This window comes from Vigna unguiculata, chromosome 1 (assembly GCF_037176805.1).
Source record: "Vigna unguiculata cultivar grain cowpea cultivar isolate G323 ecotype 2 chromosome 1, ASM3717680v1, whole genome shotgun sequence".
NCBI lineage: Eukaryota > Viridiplantae > Streptophyta > Magnoliopsida > Fabales > Fabaceae > Vigna > Vigna unguiculata.
The window spans coordinates 46,868,588-46,887,767 of NC_140792.1; the positions used below are offsets into that span (position 1 = coordinate 46,868,588).

Consider the following 19,180-nt stretch of genomic DNA (forward strand, 5'->3'; position numbering starts at 1 on the left):
ACAAGAGCGGTTCTAGAAGGTACGTAGAACACGTGTGTGGGCTTTCCTTAAATTATAGAGGTGTATTTAGTTCATAGTTGTAATGAAATGACATTGAATTGAAATTGTACGCAAGGATGGGTCCAGGTTGAGGTGAAGATTTTTGGGCATAAAGAGTGTAAAGATTGTCTTCAAATATGAAATGTGTATAGTTCAAATGTCTCCCTCTCGGACTACACAAACTTTATATATAGAAGACATAAGCTGCCAAAAGAGAAATAGACCATGTTTCTTTCATGAAATTAGGGGGAAAAATAATAGAGTATGTTTAATAAACTATTTCCTAGAGATTTTTGTTGTACACCATCCTTCCTACAATAATTGTCGGTTTGAAGTTCTAGTCATCATACCTTGGCAAAAAATTACACTAATCTAAAAACCTCTTTGCTTTGGTCCTTTGGAGGAAAGATTGACTATGTGTAGGACACACATTTGGCCCCATAATCCCTTGACCTGTCTCCAAATTCAAACTCTCATTTCCTCAATTTCTTCTCATTCTTTAGTATTATTGTTCTTTGTAAGAAGTTGGTGCCACAAATTGAGGATCTAAGGATTTGATTTCTTTTCCTTGTGGGTGGGATCAGTTGATTGAGATGTGTGAATTCATAATGTTATAAGATATGTATTAATTACTTAACTATAATTCTTCATCTCCTTTATTTTTCACCCTCATAGGTAAATTTTAAAAGTAAATGTAAGTCTAGGTAGCATAAGACAACAACAACACTGTTGGTTTTGTTTTGTTGACAAGAAATAACATTCACCCGGTCGACCATAATAATGCATGGATAACAACAAAAGTTGTTTTGCCATTATCGCACAGTAACATATGAATTGCCTGTTACTGTTCTAAATGTATGGAGCACTCTTAACCTTAAATCATGCATGGATCAATTCTCACGTTAAAATTGAATGAGAAAACTTTTTTTTATTATAATATTGGATTTGGTTGGAAACACACTCTACTTCACTTTACTTCAAATACTCTTTAGAACTCATTTCAGAAGTAGGTGTGCTTGATGCAAACCATCCCTTACCCTTGTTGATCTTTCGGTTAAGCTTCATGCAAATGAAGGAAATATTATCATTAATGAAGCGCAGAGTTTTAACACCGATTATTTTTGTAATTTTATTTTGATTTTCGAAGCAAAACATATTAAGGCAACATAAAATAAGGTGGTCTTTTAACTTGGATTCTAAATCGAAGTATAAACTTTGATATTAAGGTTTAGTTGTCTCTAAAATCGAAATTCAAAATAATAAAAAATTAATAAAAATAAAGAAACTTTGGTTATGTAAAACAACCGAAATTGTGGTATTAAAAAAGATTAATACTAAAACCAAAAGCAAGTAACATAGATAAAAGTTGAAAACTGGTATTACCTAAGTTCTTGTATAGTCAAGAAACTTATTGAATTATGATGACAACTTCAAAAATAATTTTTTATTTTTATCTTTTTTATATTATTTGATATAAAACTTTGGTGAACACTCATTACAAAACCACCACAACACTACATTGTTCTTTTTTTTTTAAGCATTACATAGTTGTTGTTAAATGAATTGGTAATTATCTTTTGTTAAATTTCAGAAATTGTTTACCCATACAAAGCATTGATATAATTTTTAATCTTAAATTTAAAATAATAAATTTATAAGTCTTTATGTACTCAACTTTTTATATGTAACTAATTTAGAATTTAGACTCATTTAAATTTCTAACGATATGATCGTATACGTGAGATTTCTTTACTTTTTCATATAACTTATGTATCTTTCATCGGTGAAATCCAAATACGATTATTTTAATGAGGATAACCTAAGATGATTAGTAAAATAGATCATCCAATTTCCGGAATGGGATATACAAGTTGTAGAATTTAGCTAAAGTAACAGTGAAACATATACAATGGTACATCAATTTAATTTTGGTTACATAACGGGGTACCAAAATCAAGGTCAACTTCAACATATTGTTATTAGCCAAATTCAGCAACGTAATATTTTAGGTATGAAGTTATTGAATTTGTTCTGCCAAATGGAGCATGAGAAATGGAGAAATTAAGATTGTGTTTCCTTTTAAAAATTTGTGGATTTGTTTTTTCAGTATGGTGGCCCCTCCTGTGAATAAAATTAACTACATAGGCATAAGTTTAACTCTCACGGAAGCTTCTTTCTCCTATGTCTATGCATAACAGCTAAGGGTAATTATGAATCCTATTTTCAAATCCATTTTGAGGTGGAAAGGTCTTCAATAAAATTAAATTCAAGATTGCAAATCCATTTTGATGAAGTACTGCACCCAGCTCTAGCCACGATGCGCAGTCCGTATAATTGTGAGTTGGAGATTTTGTAACTTTGTATGACTAAACCAAAATCCCTCATTTTAGGGAGTTTCAACACCCCAGTTGCACAAAGCTTTAGGCAATAAACAACAATAATAATGCATTTATTAGAAGGCAAAGCAGAAATTTAGATGGAATACCCTGTAATGCAATGGTGAATTTGAGTAAAAGCAGTGTCTTCCCTGTGCATTCACGAATCTGAAAGTAATGAAAGTCCATAGACGAGTTGTGGAGTGTGGAGAGGCCCACATAGGTGCAGCAACTAATGCGCCCTAGTGTGGGGGCAGAACAAAACAATGAATGCGGCTACGGATTCACTGTTTAGTGTGCAAAATAATGAATGCTCTAGTATGTGGAAATTAATCTTCGGTGGAGTTCGATCTTCATTTCAACTCCATCTGTTTCCATCTTTGGCTCACAACAATTTTCTTGACTTTCGTTTTATAATAACTTATTGTTCCACATCTTTTAAAAAAAATTGATTTTATAATATTTAAACAAGGTATAAACTTAATCTTACAAATTGATTATATGAGAGTGAATTAGATTTAAATTTTATTTACACGAACTCAGTCTTACCTTATAATCTGATTTTGCGGGACAATACTCCGATGTAAAGATGAACACTCATCTCATTTTATACTTTTTAATAATTTTCTAATTAAATACGAAAATTATGTTTAATAAAAACTATATAAAAAAAATTTGTACTGTTTCTCTCAAACAAATGTGCACCTGCCTTGTCATTTCATCTATTCAGCTTTATTTTTCTGAGTGGCGAATCTTGGGCTTAGACTTTAACAAACCCAGGTTCCGGCGCTGCAATGGGCCCAACCCCAAATATAGTCCAACTATGATGAGCCTACATTCATTATTTCTAACTTGTCGTCACCCTAGACCAAAACATAAAAAAAACCCGTCTAGGTAAAGAAATATAATTGCAATTTCTGTAAACTTTCATCGTAAATTGAATTGAATAAAAACAATGACAAATACTAATCCATATGATTTCTAATAATAAAGAAAATTTTCCTCATGCAAATCACATCCCTTTTTAGACTAATATTAAAAAAAATCAGAAAGTAGTAAATCATTAATTTCTGAAGGAGTTGCACGGATAGAAACACAAACACACGACAGTAGATGAAAATGTTCATGTTATACAGCAATTTAAAGATAGAAAAGGGTATTCTTTAAGACAAAAATATGTATGGTTTTTAATTTGTGAGATAGTATATATCAAGAATAGAAGAAATCATAAAATGAAACTAAGAAAAAAAGGGTGGATTGAGCGGTGGAGACGTGGGCAGCAAAAGAAGCAGCAGTTTTGAGCTGTTGAAACCAAAAACAGAAACATGCGTCGAAGAATAAAAGATTGAAGAGAGAGAGGGAGACACAGAGAGAATCATTATCCCACCGAAAAAACGTAGCGGCATGGTTGCATTCTCCCTCTTCATCCTCTGTTCCTTAATCATCCTCGTCCAGCCGTCTTTTTCCTCCACGCAGCCCCCCAATCTCGACCCTGACAGCATCAACCTCTTCGGCGACGCCCACGTTGTCACCAACAACGACGCCGCCCCCCACGTGCGCCTCACCAACCCCTCCCTCTCTTCCTCCGGTCTCCTCCGCCGCCCCGAGCCCCTCGTCTTCGCCGACGCCAATACCACCCTCTCCACCGAATTCTCCTTCTCCATCTCCGGCAATGGCGACGGCGTCCTGTTCCTCCTCACCGCCGCTTCCGGCAACGGTTCGGATACCGTCGCCGTCGAGTTCGACACGTCCAAGGATGAAAATGTAGGAGACCCCAACTCGAACCACGTTGGCATCGACGTCGGAACACACGTGTCCCTGGCTGTCGCGAATGCTTCCGACGTGGGTCTGGTTCTGAATAATGGGGAAAAGTTGAATGCTTGGGTTGATTATGAAGGTGGTTCTAAGGTGATGGAGGTTAGGTTAAGCAAATGGGGTGAACAAAAGCCTTCCGATCCCATTGTTTCTCATAAGATTGACTTTTCTAAAATGTGGGGTGGGAATTCTGTGTTCGCGGGTATAACTTCTTCCAATGGTGGCCACTCGCTGCAGGTTGTGAGTATCTATTCGTGGAAGCTTAGATTGAAGAAAGATCCAAATGGGTTGCATTCTCATCCTGTGGATCCGAATGGTTTATCGGAGGATGAGCATAGGAGAGTTTGTCCTCTGACGGTTCTTGCTGGGGTGATTTTTGGAACTGGGTGTCTTGCGTTGATGACGTTTGTGGTGCTGTTTATGTGGGTGATTTTCTTCCAAAAGAGTGCGGAGGAGTCTCTTGCGAGAATCCCTGATCACTCTTCGGATATCAGGTATGAAAGAATTGATGTGGCTGTCGACAAGAATGCGCAGGATGATGAGAGTTAGAGACTAGGTGAAGACTATCATGTTTGTAACTTTTGTCGTCACTGTGTTGTGTATTTATGTCCCCTGAAGGACTATTGTAGGAGAGGTGTTGATACTGTAAATATGTCTGTAATATGTAAAGTATGACGGCTCCCTGCTTGGGAAGCACTTTGATTTTAACTCTGTGACATGATTGTTGGCAGATTGTTTGCAGCTTATTGCAGCTGCACTTGTGATGTACCCTATATCGATACTATATGTTTACTTCTTCATTCTGTGTTTTTTTTTTTTGAGCTAAATTTCATTAAGATTTAACAGATACGTTTGAGATTTTATAGCAACAGAAACTAGAGGATGTCGTGTTTCCTAACTAAATTCAAGGGGTTGTGATATCCTCCAAAAGGGATTGAAAAAAGGATGCACTAGCGTTGTATTTCCTGGTTCGATGAGGAAAGAAAGGAATTAACTTAATGCAACACAGATTGAAAAATTCCTGTTTGTTTTCAGCGTCTGCTTTTTTTGGGTGCTTTGATGCAGTCAAGTGGTGACATGATGGATAACACCAATATGCGTTGGAACTATTCATATTTATCTATGTTTTCTTCTTTCCTTCAAGCTTTGTCCTTATCGAACAATCTTCTATTGTTTTCCACGCAATTAGAATCATAGACTTTGAGGTACAACCAATGATGCTTTCTAAATCAGTTTTTGTGCCTTACGGTAATTGTACCCTTCAAGATAGATATAGAAGGAGATTTCACGACTTCTGACTGGAAAATTATCCAAACACTCCTTAACTTATAATATTCATTCTGGTAGAAGCACGACTTCTTCATCCCAAAAGTGAAAGCAAAGTAAATCATGCGATATTCTACCTCTGTCATTGCATGTTGTAACTTCTTTCTTAGAAATGAACGATGCTTACAAACATTCTCTTTTAAACTCCAAACAAATATTAAAATATTACATTCTCTAGTTTATATTCTCCGGAAGAAACTTTCATCTGTAAAACAAACTCACTTTAATAAGATTATCTTTTAGCGAGGTTTTTCATATATATTTTTCCAAAAATATTTGTCAAAAACTTCGTCTAAATAGGTACCAAGACGTTTACTATTATGTGTCATATATGACATTAACATTTTGAACCATCAACAACTTATAACCCATAGAGGATCCAGATAACATGTCACACGATGGACACTGCGTATGGATTTGATCATTTCAGATGTATAATCATGGTGGTTGAAACCCTAAATAGAAGACACTTAGGTCACTATATCCTCTTCTTTACTATGTATACACCTTAAACGCATAACTTATTTATTAAAAGAATACACTCTTTCACACAAAAGGTCTTTTTCCCGCAACAGTTGCATTGTCCACCTCAGCTTTAGTACCACTCAAGAGTTATATATGGTTTCTATTCAAATCACGTTTCAGTATACATAATTTTGTTCAAGGGAACACACATTTTATAAGCGGTAGAGTTTTCCCTAAAAATATCTATTATAATATTGAATATAGTATTAAGTAGGATTAGATATTATACTTTGCTTTAGTTGCGCCGATAAGAGTGCTAACAAATGTAATTTGTTAAAATTACATATACCAAGAAACTACTTATTTAGACTTTATCCACAATTGTACTAATTTAGTAAAAAAAAGTTGTATTGTCTTCATTATAATCAAGTGATAATTAATTATTTTTACGTTATCACAAAGTTGATGGTCGATGATGATTATAATTATAAGATTTTAGAAATTTTTTTAATACAAGTCAATTACAGAATGAGGTAGCTAGTATATGGTCGAGTCAAGATTCTCTATAGATTTTTTGGATGTTATCCTCGGTTGATTATTGAAAATATATTATATTAATACTTTAAATATCTTTCTAATATATTTTAAAATGTCAACATTAATAATAATCAATGTATTATAAGGCACAGTGAAAAAATAACACACAAAAAAATTCAATAAAAAATTTAAATTCGACCCGGTCAGACTTTTACATATTAAAAAAGACAAGTCAAAAGAGCACAAATAAATTTAATAAATATGTGAAAATATAAAATAAGTGTACTACTTAACAAAAAAAGTGATATAGAGAAAAAGAAAGCAAAGATGCAGCGTGAAGGAGACATCAACGTAGATGTTCGATAGGAAAAGGTAACAGCACTACTCCAGTAACCTTTTTAATAGTATTTGTTTCCAAAGTTAACATTATTAATTAGATTATCTTACTAATTCTACAGATAGTTTTATCGGTCTCCTTTAATCCCAAAATTAACTGTGATAAGCATTCAAAGTTAACCGCTTTCACCTATAATTTCACAAGGAACGAAAATAATAAAGAAATAATGCAGTGAACATTTGAAAGGAATAATTCTAACCTAGCTAGTTTAAATGGACTCGTTATTAAATAGTTCCAACATGCTAAAAGCTCAAGCATTATTATATATTATTATTATTATGGTCAAAAAGGGGTAAGAGACCTTTTGAATGAATTCGAAATGATATCACTCTCTTTAAAAATCTTGTTAGAATCTTTCCCACTTTAAATTTGCTCGGTAGTGAATTATGTGTCATTTTTTGTATTAAGAAAATTCAAAAGAAAAAAAATGCCAAGTTTTAGTTAACTTTCTTTTGAGCAGTCACCAAAATTAAAGCAATCCAATATATAGAGTTTGTCTTTGGATATATCCAATAGTAGGAAAGAAAGATGGGCAACCTTTGGTTTGGAATCATATGGGAAAAATATCCAGCAATGGTGGTGGGCCATCATCAAACCAAATACATCATTCATAATCATAATTGTTCAATCAATCACTAATCATGAATTTCAGGAGGACTTTAAAGGTTTCAGAGCTTAAATCAAATTTAAAAAAGCGAGGTTTTTTTTATTTAAAATTTATTTTTTTTAAATTTTTTTATACAAAACTATTTATTAAATTATTATAATTAATTTTATTTAATAAATAATAAAGTTAATCTATTTAATTTTAAATAATTTTTTATTATTTTTAATTTTGAGAAATGTTTTTAACTTTAGAAAATAATTTATTGTTTTGATATAATTAAGAATAATTTGTTTATCATTTTCTAAATTAGTAATTTTCGTAAATATATTCAATTCTGAAAATAAATCCCTTTTATCATTATCAAACAAATTATTTTCATGTTAGATTAGATAAAAAAACTCCCGAAATTCATAAATCGAAAAATATCAAAAAACAAAACCGAAAAAAATATATATTTATAATTTTAATAAAAATATAGAATAAAAGTAACATCAGCACAAATAGAATTAACACAAATAGAAAGAGAAAAATAAATATGAGGATAAAAAAATTAATATAAGAAACAACATGAAATTTAAAGAATGAAACGTGTAAAAGATCTCAAAAAATAACTCTACCTTAAGAACAAATGAAAACAATAAGTATAATAAAAGTGACAAAAAGATTAAAGAAGAAAACAAGGAAAGATAATAAAAATCATAGAGAGATAAAAAGAAAAATAAAATCAAAATTGATTATAAGATAATATAGATAACTAATATAAATATTTAATACATTTTTTTCATACATATATATATATATATATATATATATATTTAAAGAGAAAGTTAAAAAAAAACTTACTTTTTATGTACATTTTCTTTGATAAGTGTACTTTCTACACATTTTTTCTTTATTTATGTTTTCGTCATTGGAAAACAATTGTTGCTTAATATAAATTCATTTCAAATATAAACAAAATTATAATCTGATTGAAGTAAACTTTATTTTTAATATATTAATTAGTATACTGAAAATTGTATCCCAAAATAATAATAGCAAACGATAGTGAATCAAAAAGTTGGGAGAGAGAGGGAAAAACAATCAATGGGAGTGGTTAGAGTCATTCCATTCACCATGCCTTTTGGCAAATCTTTTTTCTGTCGTACTAATAGTTTGTGCTATTAAGATTCGCTAACTTTTTTGAGCCAACACAACCAATAAGGTTAAATTTGTAGGTTGTTCTCTTCTGAAGAATGCTGTGAAAAATGTGCTCCTTGAAAAAAAAAACTATATGAAGATAGAACTTTCTTCTATAATAAAATAACATATACTATTGTTGCTCAAGTGACAAAACAATGTTGACTCCGAATGATTATGCTCACTGTAGAGATAGTTATTTTGTAAATATTTTAACTCTTACATTAAGCATAAGTCTGAGTAGGGTAGTGCATAGATAACAGACTTGAGAAGGGTATTTACTGTATAGTATTCACATGAAAATCAAAATAATAGGATTTTATCACCCTTTTGGTTGTTTTGTTTGTATTTAAGCTGAGAAGGGTTGCTTATATGTGTGCCACCAAGTAATTCTATGATATGTGATTTAAGACCACTGGTTTTGAGAATCTGATCTTTGAAGTTGACAAAATTCGGCATATACATTCATTACTTTCGAGAACATATAGAACTTTATATGTCAAACTTCACATTTACTCACTAGTCTTGGATTTAGGAAATATGTTTAGAAGTTAATGTCAGTTTAGTTACTTTTGTTGTTATTTTGTAATATAAATATGCAATTATATTTCACATGCAATCCATAAAGTAAACTCGTGTAATAAAGTTCAAAGGTTTTCAATTTGTATAATAAAGTTCAGAGATTCAAGTACAAGCATAACTTTTTTCTGATAAACTTTGTCCATAAAAGTTATATTATAATTTCAAACGTAAAAATGTTGTAGAAAAATCACTTATTAATAATTTAAAGAGACATTGGTACACTTTTTTGTTATCTAGAATGTCTTTCGATGACTATTATATTAGAACCATGTTGAAAAAGATGTGATAACTTGTTTTCCATTTAGTTCAAATTTAACATTAGAGTTACATATTAACCACTATTATATGTGAGAAACAAACAAGATTGAAAACAATATCACCCTTATAGTCAGAAAATGGCAACTGTTACAGTAAAATTGTCTTTCCTTTCTATTTAGCCTAAGATTTAGACAATTGATTTTCAAGTTTGGTTCTAACATAATTCTTGCCTTTAAAATTTAAAACCACCAACACTTTTGCAGGCACTGATTGAACAGAAGGTAGTTTCTGACACGAAAGGTTTGTGGGCAACACACTTGCATTTTCCACCCCACGTTTGGTAGCAACATCAAAAAGAGTTTTGCTTTAGGTTAGCACCAATAATCTTGAAAAGCATCTATAGAAAGTTATTCAACGAGAAAAAGAAAAGAAAAGTAAAGATGCACCACTAAGCAGACACCTCCTCAATCATTGTTAGCAAAAGATTATCAACACCACCACCACTTCCTTCCTTCAACCCTTTTACAAATCTACTTTTCCCCAATAATACCATGTTAATTAGGTTATCTTAATTACCCAAAATACACCAAATCAATTCTCTCTCATTCCATATTAATTTGCATTCAAAATCAACCACTTCCACTTATATAATTTCAAAAAGAAAAAAAATAGGAAAAGAATGCTATAAAAAGTTGAAGGAATATTAATCTTTCTTAAATTGACCCATCAAAAAATTTTAGATACAAAAACTAAAAAACATATAAATTACCACGAACTTGTGGTTTTAAAAGTGACTGCAATCACATTCCTCGTTCGTATGGACAAAATCTATCTACAAAATAATTCTTCAATATTTAAGTTATAATTACACCAAAAAAAATATATTTTAAAATATTATTTATTCATAATATTAAATGAGTCTTATTGACTCATATTATTTAATATATTTATTAAGTCAAATACGTATAATATATTTATTAAGTCAAATATGTCCATTTACGGTAAGTATTTATATATTGTAAATTAATCTTTATCATAATATGTTACTTCCAAAATGGTCTACAATTTCTTTAGTACATTTTTTGATTTTTTTTATTTAAAATAGAGAAATTGACATTGCCAAAGTAAAAGCATAAATTCTATTAATTATTAATGTGGTCGAAATGGTAACTAAGCATTGGAAACAATTCAAAACGATATCACTTTCTATAAAAATCTTGTCAGAATCTTTCCACCTTTATTTTTGTTGTGTAGTGAATATTGTGTCATTTTCATGTAAAAAACATAAGAAAAAAAAAGGCGAAGTGTGAAAAACAAGTAGTCTTTAGTTCCAAGTGTAATTTAAGCAATAAAAATTTGGTATTTATATATAAATATGGGATTACCCTTCGACCATACCCAATAGGAGGAATTGGGGGCAACCTTTCATTTGAAATGAATTGGGATAGCACCCACCATCACATGCAACACTATCTTTCTTTCATTCTGGTATGAACTCGCACCACCTCCATTCATAATTCATCAACCAACCTTTCACTGGATTCTCGTTCGTTAACTTCAGTCAACAGGTACGCAACGAAAGTGACAATTTTTGAATGAGTTAACTCTGTCTCAGATGTTTAATTATACTATTTTTCTTTTTCTTCGTGTTTGACTTAATACTACATCTTATTGATCTCTATTTGCCTAAGAATGTGAGACCCTGTTTATGTCTCCATGAACCTAAGAAGAAAAGAAAGCGTTTTCTTTTGTTTTTTATTATCAATATTGTTACGGTTAGAAGTGGACTTTAAACCTAACTCAATCTCACAAAATCGACAAAATTGATGTATAAAGTAAAGATTACATCCATTTATATAGTGTGAATTGACTTTTATCTTTAATCGATATGAAATTTCTGATAGTTATCATCTTTCTTCGTCTTCGAAATCTGTTCCTTTGATAAGGAAGGAAGAAATTAGATATGGAGCCAGAAAATGCATATTTCGTAGCTATAAAAATCTGTTGACACAATAGGGTAATGTTTAGTTTGATTTAGAAAACAGAGAGTTTCCTCTGAAGAGATGTTAAGGTTTTTCTTTTCAAGTGTTATCATATTTGTTTCTTTTACAATAGCGGTAAAAGTCATATATTTGTGCTATAAATGGGTATTTGTTGAGAAAGAAACACCAAGCCCACATGACTTATGAACTTTTGGTTCTTTCATCTTATTGGACCAGTTTTTATATCTAAAATATTTATTTTTCTCTCTCTATTTTTTTTAGTTATGTAATTTTATTTATTTAATTATTTTTTTAATAAAAAGATGTTTATTTGGTGTCAACGAGTAGGCAACCTAACTTTATGATTAATGGATCGGTGAGTTGAACTTTCACGACTAATATAGATATTCAAATTATTACTATTATTTTATGAGTATAATTTTGATTATTTATTGTTGTGAATATTTTTATATTATTTACTGACTAATGAAAAATTAGCTTCGTATAACTCTAAAAAATAATTGTAGTTTAATAATTTAACTGATAATTTATGATGAGGTGATGACGTTATAAAAAAAATTCAGAATGTTAATACATTTTAGACGAAAAATGATGTATATTTAAAAAAAGTCAATTAAAACAAATATTTATAAAATGACACGTTGAATGGACCATCACATATAATAAATGACATTCTTATCTAGATATTGAATTCCAGTGGTGTATGTATATTTACATCTGTTTCAGTTGTGTAATAAATATTAAAGATGAGATTTGGACTATAGAGAAAAGAAGAAAAAAGACACTTGCTTTTATTATTATCAGTAAAATATTTAGTAGGAATAAAATTAAAACAACAAATATAAATAATTCTTGATTTCTTCGCCCCAGCTTTCTTCCCAACGTTTGTGTAGTGACTTCTCCTTCTTCCATGTTCAAAGTGTTTGTGTTTGTGTTTGATTCTCACGCCTTCATTTCCGCTTTCTTTTATTATTCTATTTAATGCATATCTCCTTTGGGTCAGCTTTGTTTTCGTTTGAAGGCACCAATAAAAGAAATTGTTTTTTTTTTTTTTTTTGGCTCTATCTATTGTTGCTATAACACTTTTGATTGGGATTTTCCTAATAGCAATATTGTCCCTTTAAAGAAAAATTAAGTTAAAGCATTAATTATAAAGAAAATAAAATAAAACGCGTAGTATTCTTGCCTTTTCCAAGCAGAAGAATATTATTTTCAAGCTTAATTGTTGAAAAAAAGACAGTAATAATTTACATTTAATTATAGTTTTAATTTATAATCATAAATAACATTGAAAATAGTTCATCTAATACCTTGGATGTTTTCTATATTTCTCATTACAGTCAAAAGTAATATATTTTACATAATAGGAGCATTTTGATAGGTATAACATATAGTTCAAAAAAAAAATTAACATTAACTAAACACGTGTTTTAATCATTCCTTAAAATACAAATTTTCATGAAACTTTACTTATTAATCAGATATATTTGTTTTTAAATGTTTAACTACTATGGCTTCTTTTCAGAAGGAATTACTACAGCATTTAAATTTCAAAACCAATTTAACAATCATTAAAAAATAAAAAACTTAATATGACAATACTATAAACGCAGACAGAATTTATAAAGTTCAAATTTAACATAGAAACTTACTTTTAGTTTTACTTAATTTAAAATTAATGAAAATTCACAATCCTAACAGAATAAATTTTAAAATACAGTCCTTCACATTAAAAACACTATGTCTCTCACACAATTAGAATTTTTGCATCACATTGAAGCTTATGCAAATATTAGAAGGAAAAATAGAGTCAAGTGATAGGTCTCACAAGATGGACGCACTGAATAAATGTGGAGAACCGATTTATCTTTACGCGTTCTGTCTGTTCGTATTAAAGCACACGGACAAAACACTGCATGAAAAATGAAAAATTAAATTACTAAAAATAAATGATATTCATTTGATAAGCGAATAATTTGTTTTTAATTTGTTTTTAAAACACGTTTAACACTTTCCTTTAATTTAATCTAGAGTATTAAAAGCTGGATCCCAAGGTCACATCTTTCCGAAGTTGAAATCCCTTTGAATAAGGAATTGTAAGTATCAGTAACATAGTATTTACCTCATTAATTTTTGTCTATAAAAGGAAGTGTGATGACCAGTTATTGTTGGTCTTGGTTGAATATATCAGAGAAGGGTGTTGGTTCATCTTCTCAGGCTGGCGGTAAGGCCTTGTTTGGAAGGAGCAGCATCTTACCCTCACGCTGCTCTCCACGACAACGAAACAACAAACACTGTCACCACCTCAAACAATGGGAAGAGGAGACATTGAACTCGAACCAAACAAGGTCTATGACCACCATGGTGCACCAGACGTTGAAGTTCCAAGTACCGCTCATCAAATTAGCAGCGGTTTGTAATCAATCTCATTGCTTTTCACTTTTCCATCCATTCATTGCATTTCCAACATTTCTCTCTACAGAAACACTCCAAGGTTTTGAGTTTGAATCAAAATGATGTAGCAAGAACATATTTAACACGTGCTCTATTTCCAACAACGAAGTTGTGAAGGCAGATTAGGAATTCTTCAAAACTATACCCTTTTGTTTTCACCAATTCATTTCGCTTATGTTTCGACTTGGGTTTTACATTACATCTATGATTTTTAAGTCTGGATTTTGACTTTGCTCAATTGCCCAATACTCTAATCTTCTATTTGTCTTTTCTTTTGAATGGCATAGGAAGAAAACAATAGGAATTACTTCTGCCATTAACTGTTTGATTTGATTCTTCCCCTTTAATATATATTTATTCAATTTCTGTTCCGTTTATGTGTGCAGATTCATGGTTTCAAGTGGGTTTTATCCTCACGACTGGAATCAACAGTGCCTATGTGCTTGGATATTCAGGGACTGTTATGGTTCCATTGGGATGGATTGGAGGTGTGGTTGGTCTAGTTCTTGCTACCATAATATCACTCTATGCAAATGCTTTAATTGCTCAACTCCATGAACATGGAGGACAAAGGCATATTAGGTATAGAGATCTTGCTGGATTTGTGTATGGTAAGACACATTACCTACTTTTTCATCACTTCACTTTGCTTTCCGTGTTATTTCCTGAGGCTTATGTTCATTTCATTATTGCAGGTAAGAAGGCCTATTCTCTCACATGGGCTCTGCAGTATGTCAATCTTTTTATGATAAATACTGGCTACATCATTTTGGCCGGTTCAGCCTTGAAAGTAAGAGAGATTGTTTGAGCAAAGTATATATTTTCTTGCCATTTAATTAGATTTGGATTCTTCTCCTTAATAACTTATTCCACAACTGATAAGTCTCTTGCAGTCATTTATAGATTGCATTGAACTTATTTCATTTTTTTTTTCTTTTTTGCTTTGTTGAAACTGATATCTATTGAAGTTTTTTTTATCCTGAACCAAATTTTGTTTTATTGTGGTACAGGCTACTTATGTTCTATTCAGGGATGATGGTCTATTGAAACTTCCTTATTGTATTGCCATAGCTGGACTCGTGTGTGCAATGTTTGCCATCTGCATTCCTCATCTTTCAGCTCTCGGAATTTGGCTTGGATTTTCAACTATCTTCAGTCTAGTATACATTATCATAGCATTTTTGTTGTCGCTTAAGGATGGTAATATCTCGTGTCTCAAATGTTTTATCCCCGCAAGTTAATCTCACGATCACTTGTCAACTGGCTTCTTACTACTTTTTTTTTTAATGTAAAAAGCAACACACAATGGAATCATGTTTGAGACAAAAATTATAACTATTAGTCTCTGACAGTGACATCTCAAATATAAAACTCATGACTAGTGAAACAAACAATATAAAACTCATGACTAGTGTCTTATGCTTACTTTGTCGTGTCGAATATACTGTGAAAGACTTGTCCTGTAAGACTATGCACTAACCAGTAGAACGTTACCAGGATTACACTCACCGCCTCGTGATTACAACCTTCTAGGAGATGGTTTCAGCAAAGTATTCACCATAATTGGGGCATCTGCAAACCTTGTGTTTGCATTTAATACAGGCATGCTTCCTGAGATACAGGTTAGATAAAAGCTTGTGAATTTTCATATTATGTTCCAGAAATTGAGTTTTATTTGGTTATAAAATAACTCGCAGGCAACAATTAGGCAGCCAGTTGTGAAGAACATGATGAGGGCACTGTACTTTCAGTTTACTGTTGGAGTTTTACCGTTGTACCTAGTTACGTTTACAGGATATTGGGCTTATGGATCCAAGACATCGGTGTATTTGCTTAACAGTGTAAATGGTCCAGTTTGGGTGAAGGCTTTTGCCAATATTACAGCCTTTCTTCAATCGGTCATCGCATTGCATGTACATACATCTAAATTAGACTTTTTCATTACTATTGAATGTTTTACATCAATTTTTTCCTTGGCTTGACTTGATAATAATTCTTGTTCTGCTTCTATTAGATCTTTGCAAGTCCAATGTATGAGTTTTTGGATACTAAATATGGGATCAAAGGAAGCGCACTGAATGTTAAAAACATGTCATTTCGAATCGTGGTAAGAGGTGGTTACCTGGCTTTTAACACATTTGTGTCGGCTTTCTTGCCATTCCTTGGAGATTTCATGAGTCTAACGGGGGCGATAAGCACATTTCCCCTTACATTTATTCTTGCAAACCATATGTACCTTAAGGCAAAGAAGGACAAACTAACAACCTCGCAAAAGCTCTGGCACTGGTTAAACATTGGTTTCTTTTCCATCATGTCTTTTGTAGCCACAATTGCTGCCATACGACTTATTGCTGTAGACTCCAAAAATTACCATGTTTTTGCTGATGTGTGATTAAATTCCTTCTATTCTTTCAGCAATAGCAACTCCATAGTTTTTAGTGTTTAAGGTACTTTTTGTTTTAGCAATAAAGATAAGCATAGAATTTCCTAGTAGGAGATTGTACTGTACCAATGTATTCATGTATTTAGTTGAGGAAACCTTTTAGTTTTAATCAAAACTGGTCACTCAGATCAGAAGATATGCATATTTGGCGGTTAGCTACGAAATTGATCATATTTGTGACGGAGTTACTCTATCAACATCAACTCAGTCATGCAAGTAAGCAAGTATCAACAATACATAAAATAAAGAAAATGATAATCAATACTCAATAAACTGAATACAACACTGAATTTAAAATCATAATGTCCCACATTTTAGCCTAACTAAGTTAATACATTAAAGAACGTTATTTGGTGGTAATAAATAATATCAAACAAATAGGAGACATACTTTAGTTGATATTTCTATACAAGAATTTGGTAAGCCTGCTATCTTAAAGACCTTCGTGAAATCATCTAACAAAAACTCGTAACCTGCAATATTTAAGAAATAGGCACTTGTATCAATAAATTAAGGTCTTTAGGCTCTTTTTGAATAATATATATGACAAATGTAATATACATGACTATGCCATTTTCATATCTCTACCTAAATGAGAAGATAAGTTATATACTCTCCAAACTTCATCAGTGATGGATATAAGAAAATGCTAAGGATTGTTGACTCAGTTATCTTGATTTCATTGAACTATAGGGTTAGTTTCATATCATCAACCTTGATTGATTATGGTTATAAACCTCGGCTATTATTATTCCAAACCAAACAAGAATTCTAACACTTTATTTAACAGTTATGTGCAACAATGAAAAAGATTAAGAAAACTAAAGTCAATAAATAACACATAATGATGTAGTATGATGTAAAAACGCCATTTTCCTAACTCAAATGGCTAAAATATGACTTTAAGGAAAATGTAGATTTCATCTTAAAAGACACATGGAAGTTCAGTTTCACATATTTTATTGAACTAGATGAAGAGCTCAAGGCACTCTCATAACAACAAATGTTTGTTTGAATGATCTCTTTTGAAAAAACATACAGTCAACAAATGCATGAACATATAATTGAAAAAACATAAATAAAATGCTTGAAATAGACATCTCAGTCTCACCTTGTGAAGTATCATCCAGACACCAATTTGAGAATGATGCAAATGGAGTTGAGAAGTATGAGGGGAACTCTAAGGTACTGAGTTGCATAAATGAGACCTATAAGCTGGCCTTTGAACGACTTAGTCCTTCCAACTGAGAAATCTGCGAAACCCCATCCTCTAGGTGCAAGAAAACGACCCTCATTTAAAATTGCCATTGCATTTGCAAGAAGTAAAAACCCCTCAAGTAAAGTCCACAAACCCATTTCCCTACATGGAAAACAAATCCAACCATGTCATTATCACGTAACTGGTCCAAACAAAACTTACATTTTACATAGACATGTTAAAGGGAATAAGAGTATGCTTTCATTTTCACAGAGCTCAGCTCAAAAGAAACCTATTACCAAAGGATTGAATGCTTCACTTTCCCTGAACTGAAGGTTGGTGGTACAAAACAAAAAAATTTCTCTTTGTTACTGTTTTACAATCAGTTGGAGACCAGGTGCACCTCACTCAATTACCATAATTAAACTGCTGTTTTTAATTAAAAATACTAGAACATGAATGCATTGCACCAACTAAAATTCCACAATCCAAATTTCCTGATAGAAAATAAATAGCGGTAAATGAATCTACATTTGTGGGAAAGGATGAACAGAACCGGGACAGACATTTAACTCGCACCAATTTATACAAAAACAGGAATAATGTTTGAATAACAAAACCACAACAACATTCAGACAATGCTATGAAACAGACGATTAAGGATGACACAAAATCCTAGATTTTCCAACAAAAACCAATAAGAAAAAAATGTTGATGCTTATTGTTTCAATAAAAAACAGGATCAAGTTAAGATTCAAATGAGTTAGTTTGAAAAGAAAATTTGAGAAAACCTGATATGGAAACGTGAGATGAAACACGATCTATCAGATCATGTTGATGTTGAATGCGTGAATGAAGTTCGGAGGAAGGAGAATCCAACACCCCAATCAGCTTGACCGATGGGAAGAAAAGGTCATAGTCATATATTTATGTTGGATCCGCAAGCCCAGTAATTAAGAACCAAACCAAACTCACTTCGCAAAAACACAAGAAAAAAAAGAAGCACGTCCAGTATTCTAGTCTCTCGCGTAACTGAATTGTTTTTTCAAACACAATAAAAAAGAGGGGCCGAGTATTTTAGTTTCTCTTGTAACTGATTTTTTCTTTCTTTTCTATTTTTTTTTACATATTTTACATCATTTTAATCATTTGATTTAATCTAAATGTACTGAAAGTATAAAGGTCTTTCACATTCTACTTTAATCACAAAACTATCGTTAACTTTTATAAAAGTGTAATTTGTATTCCCTCGAAAACTCATTCCTTCCATCTACTTTGTACAATGTATTGAACTTAAGTCAACATTTGTATTTTAGTTTAAAGAAGGTGAAGATAAAAGAGCATATTTTAATAAAATAAAATAAAAAAAAGTGTAACCATCTTGATGAGATATTAAATTTGATATTAGTACATTTATATGATTGGTGTTTTTACCTGACACCAACGAAAATTTCACATTCGAAGTAGCCTGATGTATGATTCAGCAAAAGAGGACAAAGTTT

General features: G+C 31.5%; 3 protein-coding genes and 1 long non-coding RNA gene across 5 annotated transcripts; 2 read left to right on the plus strand and 2 right to left on the minus strand.

The window, feature by feature from the left end:
* Positions 1-3,556: 3,556 nt before the first annotated feature.
* LOC114174779 (L-type lectin-domain containing receptor kinase VIII.2-like) lies at positions 3,557-5,029 on the plus strand. The gene has a single exon (XM_028059594.2). The coding sequence runs from the start codon at positions 3,819-3,821 to the stop codon at positions 4,776-4,778; it is 960 nt and encodes a 319-aa protein (XP_027915395.2). The 5' UTR covers positions 3,557-3,818; the 3' UTR covers positions 4,779-5,029.
* A 5,915-nt stretch (positions 5,030-10,944) lies between these two features.
* Positions 10,945-16,644, plus strand: LOC114186963 (proline transporter 2). The gene is made up of 9 exons (XM_028075054.2): positions 10,945-11,148; positions 13,615-13,679; positions 13,775-13,995; positions 14,424-14,648; positions 14,733-14,827; positions 15,048-15,237; positions 15,535-15,659; positions 15,735-15,950; positions 16,052-16,644. Exons 3-9 carry the CDS (start codon positions 13,896-13,898, stop codon positions 16,427-16,429), a joined length of 1,329 nt encoding a protein of 442 aa, XP_027930855.1. The 5' UTR covers positions 10,945-11,148; positions 13,615-13,679; positions 13,775-13,895; the 3' UTR covers positions 16,430-16,644.
* LOC146889019 (uncharacterized) lies at positions 15,244-15,871 on the minus strand. The gene is made up of 2 exons (XR_014995971.1): positions 15,740-15,871; positions 15,244-15,644 (listed from the first exon to the last, which is right to left on the minus strand). It is a non-coding gene; the product is annotated as an uncharacterized LOC146889019 (long non-coding RNA).
* Positions 16,645-16,723: 79 nt separating the features above from the next.
* LOC114186974 (uncharacterized) lies at positions 16,724-18,715 on the minus strand. Of its 2 annotated transcripts, XR_003605178.2 has the most exons (3): positions 18,470-18,715; positions 17,592-17,840; positions 16,724-16,953 (listed from the first exon to the last, which is right to left on the minus strand). XR_003605178.2 is itself a non-coding variant. In XM_028075066.2 (2 exons), exon 1 carries the CDS (start codon positions 17,834-17,836, stop codon positions 17,603-17,605), a length of 234 nt encoding a protein of 77 aa, XP_027930867.1. In that variant the 3' UTR covers positions 16,724-16,953; positions 17,592-17,602. The 2 variants fall into 2 exon arrangements, 1 of the variants encoding a protein (XP_027930867.1); XM_028075066.2 differs by lacking the exon at positions 18,470-18,715 and having other exon boundaries at positions 17,592-17,836.
* Between the last annotated feature and the right edge of the window lie 465 nt (positions 18,716-19,180).